Source organism: Pipistrellus hanaki, assembly GCF_964339955.1.
Source record: "Pipistrellus hanaki genome assembly, chromosome: 3".
Taxonomy (NCBI): Eukaryota; Metazoa; Chordata; class Mammalia; order Chiroptera; family Vespertilionidae; genus Pipistrellus; species Pipistrellus hanaki.
Window position 1 is genome coordinate 88,511,182 of NC_140505.1, and position 23,768 is coordinate 88,534,949.

The 23,768-nt window shown below is 36.5% G+C and overlaps 1 protein-coding gene across 1 annotated transcript in view; it reads right to left on the bottom strand.

Annotated features, from left to right (window-relative positions):
- Window positions 1-23,768, bottom strand: part of FREM2 (FRAS1 related extracellular matrix 2) — a 288,182-nt gene that overhangs the window by 133,545 nt on the left and 130,869 nt on the right. Inside the window, exons 3-4 of the mRNA XM_084879506.1 lie at window positions 9,800-9,946; window positions 4,797-5,027 (exon numbers count right to left, since the gene is read on the bottom strand). Of these exons, the coding sequence (XP_084735632.1) occupies window positions 4,797-5,027; window positions 9,800-9,946 (378 nt within the window). The remainder of the gene's footprint in view (window positions 1-4,796; window positions 5,028-9,799; window positions 9,947-23,768) is intronic.

The following is a 23,768-nucleotide window of genomic DNA, read 5'->3' on the forward strand; positions in this document are numbered from 1 at the left end:
GACCTGGAAACAAACCCTTAACCCTTTGGTGTAAGTAAAGATGCTCCAATCAATTGAGCCACACTGGCCAGGACTCAAAATATATCTATTTTTAATGTTAAATTGCATGGAAGACATTGTAAAATAAGTGATCAACAACTCCTAGGGTATATTGTATGTTGAATGAATAGTTGGGGTAATGGGAAACCCAAGATGGCTACTTGGTTCTTCCAGGTTCCCTGGCAAACCCCACTCCCCCCCCCCCCCCCGCCCCCGCCCATTCCATCATGAATAATAGTGCATTTAAGCCAGATTTAAATTAGATAAAGGAACTCATACAATGTCATTATTAAAAGGAGACATCTTTAAGAAAATGCTGAATAGGTAATTGCTTCTTTTCACTGTGAGCTCCCAGGAGACAAAGTTTTTAAAAATCATTGACTGCCACCTGGAGCTTTGTTTATTGAAATTGACATAAAATAAAATAAAAAGCACTCTTTCTGACCTCATTCAAAGGGACCTTATCAGATATTTCTAATCAATCCATGTGCAGCTAAACTTCAAGGGGTTAAATCATGCATCCATATTTTTCATTTATAAAAGGTGCCTGACCAGGTATGGATATCTATCTACTCCATCTCTGACACTCACCTCAACCTACAGTGAACATCAAGAATTCCTTAGGATGAGAAGCCACTGACATCAGAGGTAGACCACTATCCCAAGACATCAACAAGGCCTATATATCTATGGATTGATAATTAATTCAGAAGCTATTTTATTTGATTACCTTTACCTATCTGCTAATGATATGAGTAATAATAATAGTTAGTATACTTGTTTTTTGAAATTTTCTATATAATTCAACTGTTAATGATTATTGAAGATGCATAAAATAACTGTTAATACTCTTTTTTATGACTTATGTAAATGTTATACTAGATACAAATACAGAAAAATAATACTGATGGAAAAAATCAGATCATGATTTTTCACAGGATAAAAATGATCCAGTCTTTTTTGTTATGAAAGCTAGAGGACCTGACTACCTTCCATTTCTCTTTTGGGGAAAATTTGGCCTTAATTTGCAATCCATGGTTATGGTATTGCCCTTCCACAGTGGTCCACCATTTCAACAAGACAATGTTGATACTGATAATTCCTAGGAATGAACCTTTCTAGCACTGTGAAACCACACTATTCAATCAGAAAGTTGGTCATCAATTCATCCTATGAATTTATTTATGATTAAAAGCGGAAACTAGAAATGAAAATCGGACTCTATAATAAATCTTGCCAAAAAAGTAACCTCACAGGCAGATCTGATCATAAATTCCTACCTGGGCAGGTCATGGTGGGCAGTCACATCGCAGGCACATAACTTTAGTACAATGATTATCTTTTCCTTAAGCCAGCCCTGTGCATTGTTTCTGTGCATTTGGGTTAACACACCTTTGAAGTGCCTCTTTTTCAGACCTTTCAGAAACTTAATGACCATCAAGAGAGAACATAATCTTGTAACTATCTTGTAATCCAATGCTCACTTGTTTTCTCCCACCTTCATGCAATTTTCCTCACATTTCCTTCTTAATTTTAAATGTAAAAATAAACCGAAAAACTCATTCTCTATAGCAAATGAGATCTTGCTTCCTAGTATTGTGTGTCATCAGTTTAGCTAAATAAGTTAACATAAAAATTCTCCATAGGTTTGGTTGTTTTTTATGTTAATCCTGGGTTTCAGTTTAAAAGAAAAGTAAAAGGAACAGCAACCTAAAATTTCTCATGGAAATCTATTGTCTGCTTTTGATCCCAGTCCAGCCTAGCTATAGAGGAATTTTTAATGGAAGACAATTATTACCACTTAATGGAATTTCATAGAGGATTGCCCACTGCCTCAAATGAAGTACAATTTTACCCATATCTGCCAATATTAAAGAAAATCAAATAAAACTAAACTTGTCTTTGGCAGAGACTACAGGATGGATCTATTTCTTAGGTTCCTCATACAGAAAAAGAGTTAAATACTTAAAGCTCTTTAAAACCCCTCCAAACTGGAACTTTTCTATGTGCACATGTAAAGGATGGAAATTTTGGAATCAAACTGAAACAAGGGAGGATAGAACCCCATAGCGAAGGGCAAAAGAATAAGATCATGACAGCAAAAAGCAGATTTTCTACAAGTGTGAACCTGGAGGCCACAAACATCCTGAGGCATGGGAAGTATGGCAAAGAGAAGTTAATATCTCTGCTCAGCAATCTGTTCTCTTCTTATTCTAGTTTTTCCACTTTGTACTACATATAGTCTTTTATTTATGATGGAACTGAATTTATTGAGTTACTCAATAAATGACTACTGTATTTTCCGGCGTATAAGACAACACTGTGTTCTAGTAAAAAGCCTGCTCAGATTGGCCAGAGTCAGAGAGGCGGTCTATTAAAAAAAGAACTGGTGTTGCCTCGGAAGTGGGGGGGTAGTCTTATACAGCGAATATAGGCCTAAACCTATGTTTTAACTGTAAAATTAGGAGGTCGTCTTATATGCCGGAAAATATGGTAAACCCATTTTTCTATGAAGTTATTGATATTCATGATCATGGAAGAATGGTCCATTCCATCTTCAGGGACACCACAGCCTTTTGTTGAATAATAAGAAAAGCCTCTTCTCAGTCCTCTATTTTGATGCAACAAAATATGTCTATTCTAGAAAAAATAATGTGGGTTTCTCAGCCCTTCCAACAGTTGGCCTGTGTCTGGAAGGTCCATCCTTGATTGGGAGGGGTAAGTATTAGAATGACTGGGATAGCTGCATGTGGCTCTTCAGGAGATTTAGCGCTACTCAATTAATGGCTCCCAAGGCAGTCAGGGATGTGGATTAATGTACCAGGCTCTCGTTAGTGTCTGTTCCTTGAGGTATGCTGTGTGTGCTGTTGCACAAATGATACAGGAAAACATGATAACTGTACCCAGTCTTTAAAGATGGGTGGACTCTATTGATTATAGAGCCATGGTTTCCAGTTAGAGAATCACAAATATCTGGAGGCATGAGAGGTATTACAGAACATTCATATGAACATCGAGTGTTGCCTCAGACTAAATAAGCCCCCAAGTGTATTATTATTTGTGCAGTAAATATAGAAAGTTATGTATTAAATAAAATTCATAGTCACTGAAAATTTTAACTAAATCACAAATATGTAATTTAAATAATATAAATGGATAGATAGAATTATAGGAGTATAATTATGAGCATGTGAGACTCCAGGACATATGCATGTCTGTATATGTTTCTGTGTATTGTAGAGGGTGTGTGTTAAGTAATTTTTTGGTTTTAAATTTGTGAACCAATATTCTAAAACTTGTCACATATGACTTCAGAGCACCCTATAAACATCAAATAAAATGTCTAAATGTTTTTAATATCCCACTTCTCAGACCTATTATTGATATAGGGTGTTGCTCTGTCCTTATAAATAGGAAGGCACAGATGAGTTTAAGTGTCTTATTCCTTATAGTAAAGTATGACAATTATACCAATTGAAAAATAAAATATCAAGAAATGACTTTAAATGAACTAACAAATAAGCCAGTTTATATGAATTAAAGCTGTCATGGGCTTTTTAAAAAGACAGAAGCTCTATTAAGCAAGGAATTAACCAAAACTCAGAAACAGAAGAAAATTTAATTATTTATTACTAGTTAATACAGGTAAAATTAATGCTAAATGTTTCTCAATGAAAATTATAAATGAATTGAACTTCATATTTACTAAAGGCAGAAATGTTAAAGAGATAGAGCCAGAGAGCTTCAGTTCTCTTATTTTCTCTCTTTAATTATTCAGTCTTTTAATCCAGAGATTTCCACATAAGTCTCCATTTCAGGTATTCAGTAAACTTTTTCTTCATAGAACATTTACTAGTAAGAGTTTTCTGACTGATTAAATAAAATAGGCTGGCAGTTTAAAAGAAAATCACATCTGGTGTCTGACAGGAATTCAGCTCTAGAAGAATCTTTCCAAGCTTTTTATAAATGCCAGCCTTCAAAAAGCCATTCTACTTTTTTTTTTCCTGACTGCATTGAGACAAGTTAAGACTGTAGACATATAGCAGGAGGAGGGAAAAGGTCAAATTATACATAAGAGCAATGGTGCTTATTTCTACCAACATTAGCCAAGGGTGTGCAGTGACAAGAAACATAATCTATTAAAGATTAAGAACAATGATGTAAAACACCAAGAGGTTGGAGTGGGTTGAGTGGGTATTATGTAATAAATCTAGAAATGTATAGCCAAATAAAAATTTTTGGCTGGTGAATATATGAAAGAAACTTGAAAAAATTAAGTTCAATATGGAGAACAAATCAATTTAAAAATGGTCTAATTCTTAAACTAATTGTTTAAAAGACATTTTTTAAGACATTTAAAAAACTTAAAAATTAATGAATTAACTTAAGAAAAATGAGATAAATAATGTGGGCTCTAAAGAATAAAATTATAGCATGTTGACAATCCTATAATTATTTTTTAGTATTTTCTTTTTAAAAAATCTTTATTGTTGAAAGTATTACATATGTCCACCTTTTCCCCTCATCGGCCCCCTCCAATCCATTCCTAACCCCACCATTTACTTGAAAATATATAGCTTCCCTTCATTAATTTTTGCATTCCCTCTTTCATCAGCATATCTGAGACTATTAAAACATTAATCTAAAAAATTTCCTCTACAGAAAGCCCAAACATTGAATTTAAAACTTTCTTTATAAAGTATTTTGTCATAAAAACTCAACTAACAGCAGGAACACGAGTTGACAACAGCTCTTACCATCTCCTGGGTCAATGATCTCCACTGTGGTCACCGTGGGAAATTCCAGAGCTGCCAGCACTGGTTCTGAGAGAACCACCTGGAAGGTCTCAGACTGTTCATGTTGCTCATCACTCATGATGTGCACTTTCCATGTGGCCTTGGTCTGGCCTGGGTTGAACTGCACTTGTTTCTGTGCTTTACCTTTGAAATCTTTGTCTTTTTCTGCAGTCCCATCTCTTGTGCCAATACCTTCACAGAATCATAAAATCACTATCTTAGTTTCATTTTTCAGTTGAATTATTAAAGTTTTCCATGTTAATTTTTCATATATCACTTGATTGTGCACTGTAAAGTAGATCCCATTCTTATTCCATGAAATGGATAATTGGGTGTGGCTCCTACAATGGAAATATTCCACTGGAGGTGTTCATGATTCTATTCTATTGTAATACTAGAATTGTAATACTAGAATTCTTAATTCTAGTATCAGAATTAAGTATTAATTATTAGTATTATTAATACTCATTAATTATTATTAATACTCATTAATTATTAATACTCATTAATTATTAATACTTATTAATTAATACTTATTAGTTATTAATTATTAGTATTAGTATTAATATATACACACACACACGCACACACGTGTGTGTGTGTGTGTGTGTGTGTGTGTGTGTATTAATCCTCACCCAAGGTTTTTCCACTGATTTTGAGAGAGAGAGAGTGGAATGGAGGGATGAAGAGGGAATAGAGAGAAACATCAATGTGAGAGAGGCACATTGACTGGTTGCCTCCTGCATGAGTCCCAACTGGCTCAGTAACCAATCTGCAACTCAGGTACATGCTCTTGACCAGGAATCAAACCTGAACCTGCCAGTACTCAGGCCAATGCTCTAATCCAAGCATGTCAAACTCACCCCTTGCAGGCCCAATGCCTCATTTATTTGGCCCGTGTTAGCCTTTGAGTTTGACATGCTTGCTATAGCTGACTCACACCAGCCTAGGGCTTACTATATAGTAGTATTCTTTAAGCTAAATTTGTGTTAGAATTTCTACGATCGAATGCTAAATTTGCTTTGGGTGAAAAATAAAGATTCCCTTTTTATAATAACACATAGTATTTACTATGAGGGCAGTGCTAGTCTATTTTGTTACTTAAAGTATGGTCCATGGACCAGCAGCATGAGCAACATCTTGGAGATTGTTAGTAATGCAGTTTCAGCCCTACCCCAGACATACTGAGTCAGAATCAACATTTTAGCAAGATCCCCAGGTAAATCTATGTGCATTAAAATCTAAGGATGGGTAGACACATACTACATACTTCATATCTCCACAAGGTTCTATGTAAAATAGGTGCCCCATTTTAATAAAGGATGAAGAAATGATGTATAGATTCTGGAGGAAACGTATTAGTCCATACTTTAATCTACTGTGGTAGATGAGACAGTCAAGCATACTCAATGTTCAAAACAATGCCTTTCCTTGTCCATAAAACATATTTAGCGGGTAAACCATATATATAGTAAATTATATTATTAGATGGGGCAAAAAGAACTCTGGAAATTAAAAAGCTTATAAATTGCTTAACTATATGCTTTAAGAATTCTAGTATTAATAATAAAACAAAACATATTACTTTATATACTAAGTGATGCTAACACTCAGTCTTTTTGTCTGGTCTGAAAAGAAATGGCATGGAGGTTATGCAAGGTACATTTGAAATGAATTGATTTTTTTATCATACGTTGGCCACATGGAGGCTTTGGGATCATAGGCAAATTATTAACTACCTCATTGTAGACAATTTAAGAGCACGATATGTCATAGTTGAGAGTCAGCTCTGGAGCCAACCTCAGTTCTGCCCCTTAGTAGCTGTGCCAGTCTCCCTGAAGGTCTCCCGGTCTAATTAGCATATTACCCTTTTATAAGTATAAATGTTCTATAACTGGTGGCAATAAAATGCTTGATGCAAATCATTTTGTGAATAATGGGCATAAAACCTTTCTATTTCCTTATCTGTGTGATAAGGGATATAAAGACATTCTTCTCATGAGGTTACCTATGTAAGTTATTGAGAATTATGTGCCTGACCTATAATAAGAACCCAATAAATGTTAACAATCATTAATATCACTTCATAGTGCATAACCTAATAAAGTTTCAGGCATTTAATAAGCACTCAATAAAACATTAATTGTGTTAATGAATAGAGGGCTGTTATAAGGAGTAAAAAAATAAAAGTATTCAATGTGCTTAATGAAGTACCTTTTATTAGCAAACTAGTGGCCTGGTGCATGAAATTCATGCATAGGGGGGTGTCCCTCAGCCTGGCCTGCACCTTCTCTAATCTAGAACCCCTCAGGGGATGTCCAACTGCCTGTTTAGGCCTGATTCCCTGTGGGCCTAAACAGGCAGTCGGACATCCCTCTCGCAATCCTGGACCACTGGCTCCTAACTGCTCACCTGCCTGCCTGCCTGATCATCCCTAACCACTCTGCCTTCTGGCCTGCTTGTCTGCAACTGTTCACCCATGCCGGCCTTCTCACCCTACTGCCTTCTTGCCCCCTACTGCCCTCCCCAGCCAGCCTCCTGGCCCCCAATTGCCGGTCTTCCTGAAGGTCTCCCGGGCTAATTAGCATATTACCCTTTTATAAGTATAAATGTTCTATAACTGGTGGCAATAAAATTCTTGATGCAAATAATTTTGTGAAATGAATTATACATTTATCAATGGCTTATAAATGTATACTCACTTCTGAGAAAATACATGTATAAATTTCATGTAATTTATAATTTACTAACTGTGTTCCTGAAAATAAGTGATATTTTGCTTTTAGCTATAATGCAAAATATCTACTTCTAAAAGTCCATAAGTAAAAGTGGAGGTCATAGAACAGTAACACAAAACATATTCATTGTAGAGCTCCTACAAGATTACCCTTCACTTTAATTTGACTTTCATTTCCAGTTCTATCAACAATCTATTACTATCTCCCATGATTCATGGGTATGGGCTGCACATAAAAGTCTTTCCAACTTTCTATCTCCTTAGGTTACTAATTAACATGTGAGGTTAACCAAGCAGAGTTATAAAACCTTTGTAAAATTGCTGGTGTTGATCTCACATAGAAAATATTAGTGCATTGGAAAAATAACTTCACAAGAAAAAAAGACTCTTGTTTGACATTTTAACATTCAGCTTTTAAAAAAAAGCAATGGAGAGAAAAAATCTGAAAATATTGCTTAAAAATATTTTTCAACTATTAACATTCCCATTGCTACAATGAGCTATTTGTGAGTGAATAAGTAAATAAACTCAGGAGTGGGAATTCAAGTAAAATGCAAATAAATGAAGGAATTATAAAGAATTGTTAAGTAAGGCAGTATTTTAGTTATTCCTTTGATTTTCCTCTGATTTATTTCTAAGCACAAAGCACAGTGAAGATTAATTTCTCATTGACAAAAAGAAAGACAGGACCATATTCTTATTCTGCAGAACATGTGTGTGTGTATAGAGAGAACATGCTTCTAAAAAAGAGAGCAATAAAGCATTCACTATGCTCTAGGAAGGTTAAACACAGAGTATAAATGACAACTTTAGAAGAGGCACATGCAATAAAGAAGATGGAAGCAAAGTTGCCTTTGCTGCAGAATGGCACTGCAGGCAGACCAACCCCACCTAGATTCAAAGTAACCTTAAAAGGTCAGCAGACCCCAGCTGATGTGGCTAAGTGGTTGAGCATTGACCCACGGACCGGGAGGTTACGGTTTGGTTCATGGTCAGGGAATATGCCTGGGGTTGCAGGCTCGCTCCCTGGTTGGGTGCATGCAGGAGGCAGACAATCAATGATTCTCTCTCATCATTGATGTTTCTATCTCTCTCTCCCTGCCCTTTCTCTTTGAAAAGAAGTAAATTAGACGAGCATAGTGTGAAAACCCCTCTTCTAAAATTTTAAAACAAAGAGTATATTTAAATTACAGGATATTATCCAGCATGTAAACATCAGGGGAAATTATGGGGAGCAGGTGAGAATTATGACTGTGGCAAGGATGTATGTATGTGTGTGCTCATGTGTGTGGATGGTGATCTACTATTTAAAGCATTTTAACTTATAGACCATTAAAATGTTCAAACAGCATTTTGAAGACATAAACACAATTACAACTTTTTATTCTGCCAAAATTTTTCTAGATTCGTATCTTAGTTGATACTTTCACTCAATAAAAGCTCTTTTGTCTATGAACATTCTATCAGTATATATATATATATATATATATATATATATATATATATATATATATATAAAATATGGTACAGAAAATATATAATTACTTGGGTGCTATTATTTTTTTTATCAATATACCAAATATTTTGTGCCAACTATATTACTGCCTAAAATTACCAATATACTTATTGGTTAAAATACCTACTTTACACTTACATGAAATTGAATGTGAGCTTGAAATGGAGTTTTAGAAAATTGCTTTTGACTCTGCTTCATTCCAAAGGGCAATGCAGCAAATGATTAGTATTTAAAACTTTTCTGTTGGTATATATTTTAACTCATATTTCTTATTTTTACAGTCTTTGTCTTGATGATTTAGCCTTGACATAAAACTTTTGGCATTGTCAAAACCGGTTTGGCTCAGTAGATAGAGCGTCAGCCTGCGGACTGAAGAGTCCCAGGTTTGGTTTCGGTCAAGGGCATGTACCTTGGTTGCGGGCATGTCCCCAGTGGGGGGTGTGCAAGAGGCAGCTGATCAATGATTCTCTCTCATTGATGTTTCTAGCTCTCTATCCCTCTCTCTTCCTCTCTGTAAAAAATCAATAAAATATATTTTAAAAAAAAAACTTTTGGCATGTTTTTCTTTAGCAGTTAAAGGACATTTAAATGTCAACATCTCCCTAATCTTTAAAACTAGAGCAGTAAACAAAAAATATTTTAATCATTATAAAATTTTGAACTTTTGCTATAACACTGGGATTTTGTGACAGAAATGGAAATTAAACTTACTTATAAATGAAGTATCTCCCAAGTAACCTCTACGTTTAATAATAACATCTATAAATTTGGAGTCCTCATTGATCAGGTAATATTCCTTTTCAAAGGAGATCCATGCCCAATTCAGGTGAAAATGCTGCTTGGTTAACTTGTTTCCACCTAGAAAACAAAAATTTAAAGCACCAAATTTGTGAATGAATGACCTTAAAAATTCCAAGACTACTTTAATAATGCAACATGATGAACCTCTAGCCAGACTCACCAGGAAACAAAGAGAGAGGACCCAAACAAGCAAAATTAGAAACTAAAGAGGTGCAGTAACATCGGACTCCATAGAAATGCAAAGGAACATAAAAAATACTAAGTACAAATTTATTCCAACAAATTGGACATCCTGGACAAAGTGGACAGATTCCTAGAAAAATACAACCTTCCAAAACTCAATCAGAAAGAATCATAAAACATGAATAGGCCGGTAACTACTGATGAAATTGAAGCAGTAATAAAACACACACACACACACACACACACACACACACACACACACACACACACTCACAACTCCTAGCAAACAAAAGCCATGGTTCTGATGGATTCACAGAGTAGTTTTACCAAATATTCAAAGAATAACTAATTCATATTCTCCTCAAGCTATTCCAAAAATGTAAGAGGAAGGATCACTTCAGAACTATGTGTATGAGGCCAGCATTACCCTAATTCCAAAACCAGACAAAGATATGATAAAGAAAGAGCACATAGATGCTAAAATCAACAAAATTTTTAGCAAATCAAATCCAGCAATGCATTAAGAAGGTCATTCATTATGACCACATTGGATTTATTCCAGGAATGCAAGGATGGTATAATATTCTCAAATCAATAAATGTGATATTGCACATAAAAAGACTGCAAGACAAAATCACATGATCATATCAATTGATACAGAAGAAGCATTTGACAGAATCCAATACCCTTTTTGATAAAAACTTTCAGCAAAGTGGGAATAGAGGGATCATACCTCAACATACTAAAGGCCATATATGACAAACCTACAGCCAACATCATACTCAATGGGCAAAAACTAAAACAATTTCCCCTAAGAACAGGAACAAGACAGGGATGCCCTCTATCACAACTCTTGTCCAACATAGCTTTGGAACTCCTGGCCATAGCAATCAGATGAGAAAAAAAAAAAAGGCATCCAAATAGGAAAGGAGGAAGTAAAAGTCTTATTATTCATAGATGACATGACATATTGTATATAGAAAACCCTAAAGACCCCATAAAAAACCCCACTAGATTTAACAAATGAATTTGGAAATGTAGCAGACTACCAAATTACCATCCAAAAATCCATGGCATTTATATATACCAACTCCTGGCCCAGTGCACAAATTCATGCACATTGAAAGGGAATTAATTAGGATAAATACTTTAATATCACTATTCACCCTTTCTCTGTAATTGAAATGTCAGAGATTAAAGAAAATTAGTAAAATGTATATGAAAATAATATATAAATTTATTAATAAATACACAATGACAACATAACAACATCAAAAACATAATACAAAAACATGATATAAAAACAACAAAAACATGATATAAAAACATTGATACAAAAATGACTGATAAATTTATTAAACTTATTCTAATATCTCCCTGTATACCATATTAATAGTAAAAACAATTTCAGAGTGCTTGACTAATTTCCCTTGTAATGAAGTATTTACAACTTTAACATTACACACTCTTCAAACTTGAGAAAAAGCAACATATAAATGACCATGTCCAAAAATGGGTTTAGGTAGGGATATTCCTACTCTGTCTAGAGTTTGTCCTTGTGATATTTTAATTGTCATGGCAAATGCTGGCATCACATTTTGGAATTAATTTAAATGGGAGGCCAGTGTCAGGTACAAATCAATTCTTGGAATCAGAATAACCTCTCCTTCTGTGGATTCTGTTAATAATTCAGCTTCAATTATGTTAGGTCACAATCTATGTATATAAAACCTTAATATGCAAATAGACTGAATGGCAGAACAACCGAACAACCGGTCACTATGACATGTGCTGTCAACCAGGGGGAGCACGGGGAACATGACAGATGTAAGACACTGCAGGATGGTGGAGTAGGTCAGCAGGGGCGCTAGACTGGACACCAGTCGCTGTCATCAGGCTAAGCCTCAGGTGGTTACTGAAAATTCTTTGCTCCCACACACCACAGTCCCACCTGGCACTCACACCTGCTGTCAGCACTGGAGCTGCAGCTCCCACTGGCTACCAGCGCCGGGCACCAGCCAAGATCACTTGGCACCATCAGCAGGCACAAGCGGTGGCTCCTGGCCCCAAATGCCCCTCAGGGCTTTTCCACCTCCCCCCACTCCTGAGGAGTGATCAGGGCTGGCAGCTGCCTCTCACACCCACTGCTGATGCCAGCCCACTCACACCCACAGCTGGCCGGAGCAACTGCTCTCACCTGCTACTGGTTCCCAGTGCCAGTCCCAACCACTCTGTGCCATCAGTGGGTTTGAGCAGTGGCTGCCAGCCCTGATCACCCCTGAGGGCTTCTCCACCTTCCCAAGATCCTGAGGGGCAATTGGAGCAGCAGCCGCCACTCTGATGGCACTGGCCCCAATTGCTCAGCACCTCCATCACATGGGAGTGGTGGAGGCTGGAGCAGGGCTGTTAGCAGACAGGGGACTTGGGACTGTGAGGGGAGGGGTGGACAGGGGCTTGGAGATGGTCTGAGACCCACCCGTGTGCCCTCCTCAACCTCATGGCCACAGTTCCTCCAAAGGTGCACAAATTCGTGCACTGGGCCCCTTGTCTTTTGATAATAAATCTAGTGCCATTACAAAGACCCCATTTACTATTAAGATTTCTCAGTTGTATGATGATTGCACCTACTTTCAATTTTAATTTATGACATGGCATTCCCGAAGGAGTAATACTATTAAAAAATTTGATGGGAAAATTTTCCTTTTCGACATCATCTATTGGAATCATCACTCAAATAGGTGTGAAAATCTCCCTCAAGTATATCCAAAATCTCATCATTTAATTTATGAACGTGCTCATTTTTTGGACAAAGAATTGCATGTTTAGATATATTTTTAATATTACCTATAGATATACTATTTCCAAAGGTAGCTTCGATAATAGATCCGTTACAAATCATTTCATGGGGTATTTCAATAATATCCATTTCTAAAATGAAAACTGTTACCAAGTATGTAATCTCCAAGTTTTACTAACCATTGGCTATAACTAGAATCATCTGATCTCCTATTTGTTTTAAGAAACAACTTTCTGCCGAAACCGGTTTGGCTCAGTGGTAGAGCGTCGGTCTGCAGACTGAAAGGTCCCAGGTTAGATTCCGGTCAAGGGCATGTACCTTGGTTGCAGGCACATCCCCGGTAGGGGGTGTCCAAGAGGCAACTGGTCGATGTTTCTCTCTCATCGATGTTTCTAGCTCTCTATCTCCCTCCCTTCCTCTCTGTAAAAAATCAATAAAATATATTTTTTTTTAAAAAGAAACAACTTTCTGAAATATCCCCAAACATTACAATACTTTAAACTCATTTGTACTATGGCTGATTGCATAGCATGTGGCACAATACTGAGACATTGTCAAAAATCATCTCCAATAAGGAGAACTTTCTCACCATATGCAATATTCAAATTCATAATTTCTCTTAGTAATCTGCCTAAGTCATGTTTATAGCATGACTAGATCCTATGGTGCACTCATCAATAATGAGAAATTGGACCTTTTTAATGGTTTTAGCAACTTCACTCTTGTATATCAAGTCTAGACATTGAAGTTTCATTTAATGGAATTGGTAATTCATATTGGGAATGAAAAGTTCTTCCATCGAGAAATAAATTTGCAGCAATTTCTGTAGATGCTGCAAGACTCATGATCAACATCAACAATCCATGGGTAAAACCTCTAATATAATCTATTAAAACTTTATAAAGATATGTTTTTCACTACTACCTAGACCATCCAAGAAAAAGCATTTGGGGTGTACAGTTTGAGCCTCGGTGATGTAAATTATAATCTGAAAGGCTGCCAACTGTTTATCATTCAGAGAATTTATCAAAACCTCTGCCTGTTGTCATAGGATTCATCACATGTAATTGTATTCATCAATATAGTTTGAAAGTTTGAAATGCGAACATTTCATTCCATGCAATGTGAATACTTCTTGAATTTCATTAACATGCATTTTACAGTTCACTCAGGCACCTTCTCTTCAGTGTAATTTCCAATAAAAATCTTCAATAAAATGAGGTTTATTTTCATCCCATAATTTGTCAGAAGGATATTATATATATGCAAAAAGTTGCCATAATTGTTTTGGCATATTAAGAAAGATTTCATCATCAATAGTATCTTTCCCGATAGTGTTGTCAATTAATGATCCTGTTAGCAGCTTCATTAAATGTATAATAAATTACACCTCCTACAGTTCACAGATCAGCAAAACATATCGTATCTTTTACATGAAGAAGCAAAAGTCTAAGGTAATATTGTTCTGGTTCTTTAAAGCTCACAGTGAACAGTCTACCTAATACTTTATCCCTGTCCTTTTGGCATTTTCTCCACAAAGAATTATTAAACACATAATGTGGAATCTCCCAATAATAATAATTACACACGTCAGAATCTTCTCTATTCAATAAAAACAAAGCCATCAAAGTCGAGTTATGCTTTTTAGCCCTATCTATTACTTCAGCAAAATCATCAGTATAAAAATACAAATTCTGATCATTTTGCAAATGAATAACTAATCTTTTGATTGCGTGAGATTAGTCATACATTTGCATTGCAAAAAGTCTCCAAACAGCCTTAGGAGCGCTCACATACCTGGAGTCAATGATTGATAATATTTGTCATGATTGATAATATTTTTTTCAAAAATTTGAATATTTGCACAATTGTGCCCTTTATAGATGTATTTAAATAAATATTTGGCACTTTTAATGGATGCACAGACTTCAACTGTTATATGACTGTTATATTTAAGGCACAAATATGGGTTATAAGGGACACTCCGAGTGTTATAGACAACTTTATTTTTAATAGACATCATGCTACCAGATCTTCATTTGTATTTGGGATATCCATCAATATTTCCAAAGGTTGCATTTTGAAATTCTTTTGAACATTTTCCATGTTCCATACATGGATTATTTGGATTTTGTATTCCACATGGTCCATGTATCATATTTGATTTTACAATTTGAAAAAGTCGAGGATACTTGTCTTCACCTGAAATTTCTGCCTTAACTATGCGGTAAATGTCATCTTCTGCTCATAATTTGGATTCACAATCTAATATCAATAATATGTGAGCATGAAGCAGTCCATGTTTCTGAAATTCAATGACATGAATTTTAGCTGTAACTTTGCTAAATAAATCGAATTTACATATATCATTTAAAAGAGCATTCAGCTTAATATTAAAAACCCTGTCAAGTCTGTTTTCAACTTTTGCCAGTGTTGTAAATTGTTTGTAATATCTGACCATTTTGGATTGAAATTGGGCTTGACACACTTCATTACAATTGCTGTAGCATCCTGATATTTCTGTAGCATATTTCTGGGACTACCCTCAAAAGATGACAGAAGTATTTTTTTTTTTTTTTTTTTTTTTTTTTTTTTACCAATTGGCACATTGTCATTTTTAGATCTAGATGTGAGATGTCCCATCAAACCACTATATTTTTAAACTCTCAACTTAGATTGGTTTGCTTTAATGAAATTTATCTAATTGGCTTCCATTTTTTAATATGAATTGACAATATACTATTGAGTTAATTTTCCTGCATTTAAAATAGGATTGCATGTGTCCCAGAAAGAGAGATGAAATCCATAATATTGCATTTGTGTGACTCGTGTCCTTACATTTTGTCTAGGATTATTATCAATTACACTGTCATCTCTGAGTCTTTTTTTAATATATATATATATATATATATATATATATATATATATATATATATATATTATTGATTTTTAACAGAGAGAAAGGGAGAGAGATAAGAGAGCTAGAAATGTCGATAAGAGAGAAACATCGACCAGTTGCCTCTTGTACACTCCTACCGGGGATGTGCCCGCAACCAAGGTACATGCCCTTGACCAGAATCGAACCTGGGACCTTTCAGTCCACAGGCCGACGCTCTATCCACTGAGCTAAACCGGCTTTGGCATCTCTGAGTCTTAATGCAATATCCGTTCCCAAGTCTTTTTCACCATGTGGAAAAAGAATAGAATACATTATTGCATCTAATGTGGCATTCAGATTGTTGGGTTCTGGTTTACAATGAATGAGCAACTCCCTTTCAGGAGGTTCTGATCTTCATTTCTGAATATGACAGCGACTTCAGTTATATGGGGAGATTTATATCTACCTGGGTCGCTGTTACAATTGAATCTAATTGACAGTTACTTCCGTGGTAGCAATACCTGTCCCTGCTACTTCAGATTTGGCTTCCTTTTCTACCTCATGTATGATTGATGTTGTATGATTTTGTTAATTCATTTATTTCACACATGAGATTGTTGATGTTGATCATGAGTCTTTCTGAGTAACCTTGGTTTTCTGGCATTGCTAATCTTTTACTCATCACTTCAGCCATATCTAAAATATAGAGTTGAGCAAACGTCTGAGAAACATCATCCAAAGGATATAAAGTTCCAGTACGGTGATACACTTGTCCATGTATTCTAAAACTGCATGTCCCATATCCTGATTGTGATGCAATATTTGCACCCATTAAAACAAAAGCAAAAGTATTGAACAAATATTTTCCATGAATTTTTTACTGTTAGAATCTTTGTTTATAATTAATTTTTAAAAATATGCCAGGTATTCTGAAAAATGTATATCATTTGGACAATATTTATCTTTGCTACAACATCGAGTAAATTTTCCATCAAATGGTTTTTCATTGGAGAAATTTAGTGATAGGCAAAATTGACTTGTAACAGTCATTCCACCACAACTATGTTTGATAACTGCATCCTCATTTACTCCATTTTTGCTGTTACGGCAGTTCCTACCACTATTGGTTGTACTTGTTGATGACTGTTCTTTAGATATATTCTATCAACGTCACAGGCTTCTTTTGGCTTCAAACATACATTGTCTCAATAGTTGATCTTCAGATATAGTCTGTCAATAATGTTGGTTTCTTTCAGCTGCAGAGGTATGTTGTGCCAATAGTTTGTCTTCAGATACATTCTATTGACAACAATGCTTTCTTTCAGCTTCAGAGGTACATTGTGCCGATCGTTGGTCTTCAGACATTTTCTGTTGATAACACCACTTCCTTTTGTCTGCAGAGGTATGTTGTACCAATTGTTGGTCTTCAGATACATTCTGTCTCCAACTCTGGTTTATTTGGCTTTAGAGGTACTTTGTGCCATATTCCCTTTAGACATATTCCCTCCTCCCTGCTGTCAGGGTCCAGGGTGTGGGTGAACGGGATTATGGGCTGTCAGGGTGCAGACAGCAAGCTCACCAATGGCCAATCCTGTGAGGAATGGGTCTCTTGCCACCCTGCTATCAGGGTCCAGGATGGGGGTATCTGGTTCCATTCTCCCTCCTGCTAGGGTCACGGGTGCTGGTGAATGGGATTCTGGGCTGTCAGGGAGCCAACAACAAGGTCTAGGTCAGTGCTCGTAATAGCTACTGGCTGGTCGTTGGTCATTCTGCAGTTTCAGTCACTGGGCTTTTATTATATATGATAGTGCATTCTCAGAAAAAAAACAACTAAAAAACAATACCACTTACCATTGCAATAAAATATTAAGATATTTAGGAATAAACTTAATCAAGGAGGTAAAAGACCTGTACTCTGAAACTACAGGGCATTGAAGAAAGAGAAAGAGTAAGATATAAGCAAGTAGAAGAATGTTTATGGATTGGTAGAATTAACATCATTACAATGTCCATATCACTCAAAGCAACCTATAGATTCAATGCAATCCCTACTAAAATAACAAGGGAATATTTCACAGACCTACAACAAACATTCCAAAAATTTATATGAAACCAAAAAGGCCCTGAATAGCTGCACCAATCTTGAAGAAGAACAAAGTTGGGGGGATTACAATACCATATATCATGTTATACTTCAAAACCACTGTTCTCAAAACTGCCTGATACTGGAACAAGAACAGGCATATATCAATAGATCAATGGAACAGAAAAGAAAATTTGAAAATTGACCAAAGCCATTATTCTCAATTAATATTTGACAAAGGAGATAAGAGCACACATTGGAGTAGAGGTGGTCTCTTCAATAAATGGTGTTGGGAAAATTGAACAGGCATATGAAAAAAAAATGAAACTAGACCATCAACTTACACCATACATAAGAATAAACTCAAAATGAGTACAAAACTTAAATGTGAGACATGAAACGATAAAAGTCCTAGAATAGTGCTGCTCTGTTGACTAATGAGTTTGCCGACCACTCCTAAGGCATTACCCTTACCCAGAAGTTTTGACTTCAGGTTAAAGACATTAGTACATTATTAAAATGTTTTTAAGTGTTTTTCCCTGGCAGTGGTCGGCAAACTCATTAGTCAAAAGAATGGCAAACCACGGCTTGCAAGCTGCATGTAGCTCACGAGCCGCAGTTTCCCAACCACTGTCCTAGAAGAAACTATAGGCATGAAACTCTCAGACATCTCTTGTATCAATATATTTACCAATACATCACCCAGGACAAGGGATATTAAGGAGAAAGTAAACAAATGGGTCTACATTAAAATAAAAAGGTTCTGTATTTCCAAAGAAACAATTAACAAAACAACAAGATAGCCCATTACATGTGAGGACATATTTGCCAATGATACATCTGATGATGGATTAATCTCCAAAATATATAGGAAACTCATACAACTTAACAAAAGTAAGACAAATAATCCAATTTAAAAAATTGGTTAAGGACCTAAATCAGCACCTCTCCAAAGTGGACACACAGGAGGCCAAGAGCCATATGAAAAAATCATGAAAGTCACTAGTCATAAGATGCATATCAAAATGAGATATCACCTCACACCTGTCAGAATGGCTATCACAAACAAATTAACAAATGCCAAATGTGGAGAAAAAGGGAACCTTAGTACACTGCTTGTGAAGACACTGGAAAACATTATGGGGTTTTCTCAAAAAATTAAAAATGGAGCTGAAACTGGTTTGGCTCAGTGGATAGAGAGTCGGTCTGCGGACTGAAAGGTCCAGGTTCAATTCCGGTCAAGGGCATGTACATTGGTTGTGGGCACATCCTCAGTAGGGTGTGTGCAAGAGGCAGTTAGTGGATGTTTCTCTCTCATCAACATTTCTAGCTCTCTATCCCTCTCTCCTCCTCTCTGTAAAAAAAAAAATCAATAAAATATATATTTAAAAAAATTAAAAACGGAACTGCCATTTGACCCAGTGATCTCACTTCTAGGAATATATCCTAAGAACCCCAAAACATTAATCAGAAAGAATATATGCACCCCTATGTTCATAGTAGTGCAATTTACAATAGCTAAGATTTGGAATTGCCCATCAGCAGATGAGTGGATAAAAAAATTATGGTACATTTAAACAATGGAATACTATGTGACACTAAAAATAAGAACTCTTACCGTTTGCAACAGCATGGATGGTCCTGGAGAATATTATGCTGAGCAATATTAGTTAGTTAGAGAAAGGTAAGTATCACATGATCTCACACGTATGTGGAATCTAATGAACCAAATAAACCAATGATAAAAAAAATAGACCCAGAGACATAGAAGCATGAACAGACTGTTGAACTTCAGAGGGAAGGCAGGGGAGAGGGAAGGAGAGAGAGATCAATCAATGAATTTATATGTATATACTAGAGTCCTATTGCATGATTTTTGTGCAAGAATAGGCCTTTTTCCCCCTGGCTTCACTGCCAGCCCCCCCCAGGAGCCAGCAAGTCCCTGTTCCCCAGCCTCCCTGGAGCTGGCACATCCCTGCTCCCAGTCAACCCGGGAGATGGACGTTCTCGCTTCTGTCCGGAGCACCACGCCAGTAGCTCTCTCCACTGCCCCCCTTCCCCTCATAGCAGGCTTCATGCTCCTCCTGCAGTTCCTGGCCTGCATATGTAAATTAACCTCCATCTTTGTTTGCATACTCACTCTGATTGGCTGTGGGCATAGTGGAGTAATGGATAATTTGCATGCTTCTCTTTTATTAGGTAAGATATATAACCCGTGGACACAGATAATAGGGTAAGGAGGGCCTGGAGGGTTGGAGAACCAGAGCAGGCTGAAAGAGGTTAATGGGGGGAGGGGGGAAGGAAGACATATGTAATACTTTCAATAAAGATTTTTTAAAGAAAGAATCACTATAGTTACTTCATTTGATACACAACTCTAGAATATGATACGGCTTATGGAGATACTGCTTATGTTCAATAACTGTTATACAGATATAGAATAGCTGACATAATTCTTCATAAAATCCCTTGATATTTAGAAGAAATTGGCAAGAGGGAAGGAAGCAATTTAGTTTATTAAAAAAATCAAGTACCCAAGTTGCAGATAACATGTCTCACAAGAGGGAAGGGGAGAGAGATCAATCTCCCCTTCCCTCTTGTGAAGGGGAGAGAGAAGGTTACAAGGCTTATTTGTGACGTTAAAAAACACATAGAATTTCACAAATTAACTTTTTCTGGTTGACTGAGCAATTGTGTGAAAGGCTTTAATTATAACCACTTAAGAAAAAACAGATATCCCAGTCTGCCTCCCTTCTCCATTATATTCCACTCCATTTCTTACAACAAAGAGCTCTTTTCATCAATTCCATTCTACTGTGAAGATAAAACTTTCTCCTCTAACTTTTCTACCAAAATGGAGCTGGCTGCCTATCAAGAGAAAATAAATCTTGCTTGTGATCTTTCCAACAAGAAAGCTGCCCTTCTAGGTGAATGAAAGGAGAAATGCTTATCAGCTGATCACTTTGCACATATCCTTCTATTTCCTTTGATCTACACCAATTATTTTAGAGAAAGGTGAGATTCACAAATGAAGATAGTAATTTCTTTTAAGTCTTTCTGTAAAAGGGTGGGGGGAAAAGGCCAAATAATAAACATAGCTACAAGCCCAATTTTAATTTGTTTCTTCTCTTCTGAATTCACACTGAGAGAGCTACACTAGAGAAGAAATGAAGACAGGAAAACATCAAGACTAATAAACTGATGACAAAATAAATCTGCACAAAGGGAAGCATAGTGAAGGCATGAAGAAGGGAAAAAGTGTTCATCTTTGCTAGAAATTTTGAAAATAAAAACTGCAATGATTTTGAATTATCAATTGACCTGTTCTAAAGATTAAAGAGAATTCCCACTACAGTTAAGCTTCTGTAGGAAAATTGGTTTTCTTGTTTTGTGTATTTCTATATCTCCAATCAGAGTAAATTTGAATTCTTTATCTATATGCAAGTGTGTCTGCATCTAACTGCCTGAGCACATCAGGATTTGCATGGTTGAATTTATCTTTCTAGTCTCCAAGTCTCATGCAGCTCCTGGGACAAAACAAAATCTACTTATTTTTTGACAGAAGAAATCTATAGAAGTACTAGAGGCCTGCTGAATGAAAATTTATGCACTGGAGGGGGTGTCCCTCAGCCCGGCCTGCCCCTTTTCACAGTCCGGGAGCCCTCAGGGGTGAGAGGTGACCCAGCTATCAGGGGAAGGTGATGCCCATCACTTGGCTGGCCCTGGTTACCTGAGCCTCGGGCAGCCTTGGGCAGCTGGGCAGCTAGGCAGCCACCATCTGAGGCTTGCCTGTGCCTCAGGGCCAACCCTACGCACTACCATCTTTGTGGGTGGGGCAGTCAATTAGCATATTCCCTCCTTATTGGCTGTGAGTGCCACCATCTTTGCAATGGTGTTAGGATCAATTAGCATATTCCCTCTTATTAGATAGGATAATTATTTGCAGTAAAGTGGCTATTTTGTAACTCCTGCTTGTTTTACTCCTTTTTCATAACAATTTAAGCTTACAAAAAAGCAAAGCAATTTTATTTGACTTGTGCCTAATAACTTCTGACCTAATCAGTAACTCTCATGATCAACAAATAATGTTTTATACTCTTGTGAATTTTATTCCTATTTCCTTTCCCCTATATCAAATAGTGATTACTAACCATATAGTTTCTCTACTTCTCTAAATTTTAACACTTTGTAGAAAATTATAAAATTTATTCTAACCCTTTCCTGAAATAATCCAGAAATTGTATCACCTTTCTTTGAGATATTACATGTTTTAAGAATATTGAGTCCTGAGGCCTTCTTTCCTTGACACTAACTGAAACAGCAAGACCCAATGCAAAACTCAGCACCATCTAGCTCCTTTATTCTGATTAATTTTTCTCATATACTATATATGTTTACTTTGTTCACTCTGTCTACTCCTATTGTAACACATGATCCAGGAGTGCAGACTTACTGGTAGAAAAATGCCTATTAAGTGATTTAAGGAGTCTAATGTATTGGTTAAAAAAATACTCAGTAGTGCTTCATTTTTCTGGTGCAGTAAGAGTTATAGATTTGTGTAACATAACTCTTTAAATACTGAGTCTTTTTTTAATGTAAGTTTAAATGACCCTTTTATAAAATGTATTGCATACTTCTATTCTTGAAGATTGAATAAATATTTTAAGTAATTAAAAATAAATGTGAGCTAGTAGAGGTTATTGATGACTAAATACATATTTAGCCCTTCTGTTAGGCAGGATTGACAGCTGCTAGGACAGGAGGATGGGAAGAGGGGGAAAAAGAGAGTTTATCTCAGCCACGGAACAAAGAAGTCAGCAGTTTTGGGACCTGCCAAGTTAAAATCACAGGATATTATAATAAATTCTGGGAAAAGCCAACCAATGTAAAAGGGGGACCTTGAAATGTAGTTTACCTGGCAGGAGAACCTTGAAACCCATAGGGGGAAAAGTATAAAACTCTTAAACCCCCAGCAGGTGAGGTCCTCAGACTAGTGGAATTGCCTGCTTGTGCTGTATGACCAGTGCCTCCCTTAATACATTCACTTGCTTTGCTTCAACACTGCTTTCTGTCACTCATCTGAATTCTTTCTCATGAATATGACAAGAGCCAAATAGGGAAGTGCCCCCTCTGATTTGGGAGGCTCTCCAATAACATCTTTCTGTTGCCATGACTTGGATCTCTGAGTCACCTGCTATCACTTTAACGGTGACACAGAAGCACAAAAAGTTTTGTTTTCAGTTAACTATTTATGCATGTGTGCTAGTTTTCTTCAGGAAAAAAGGGGGGAACAATTGGATAAGGAATTTGGCAGTTGGAATAAGGTTATGTCTGCTGACAGACATGAATGAGAAAAATAAGTACCTAGGCTTGCCTAGGTCCAAAGAGAAAAGGCAATTACTCACTCTGGTTGGAGTCTTGAATGCCCTTAAGTAAGGGCATTGTAAAACTTGAAGGGGCCTCATAGAGAATTCCATTTCACTTAGAATAAACTGACTGGTTCCTCTGGGAATGTACATATAAGGGTTGGTAACCCAGTGCTCCGAGCCTCCTGGTTATTTTAAATGGCTGGGAGAGAAACTGAGAGAGATATAAGTGTTTGGGATGACTAGAGGTTAATGCCACTCAGAAACAGCATACAGAGACCCACTGCATCTCATCACTAGCCCATCTGTTTGCAGACATGAGTGCTAAAATAATAACTTTAAGCTACTGTTCAGCCACTAAACTGTGAAACCTCTCTGCCTCATCAGGCTTTTGGCCTCTCTATCAGCATTTATACTCTTTTTGTAGGGCTTTCAGGGGAGGAACTTGCTAGGTATGCAGGGTTGTACAATATAGGTCTAATTGGGGACCCCACAAGTTTGCAAGATATTACCCTAGGTAGGGGGTAATATCTTGTTTACATGAACATTGTAAAGAAAGACACTGGTCAGAA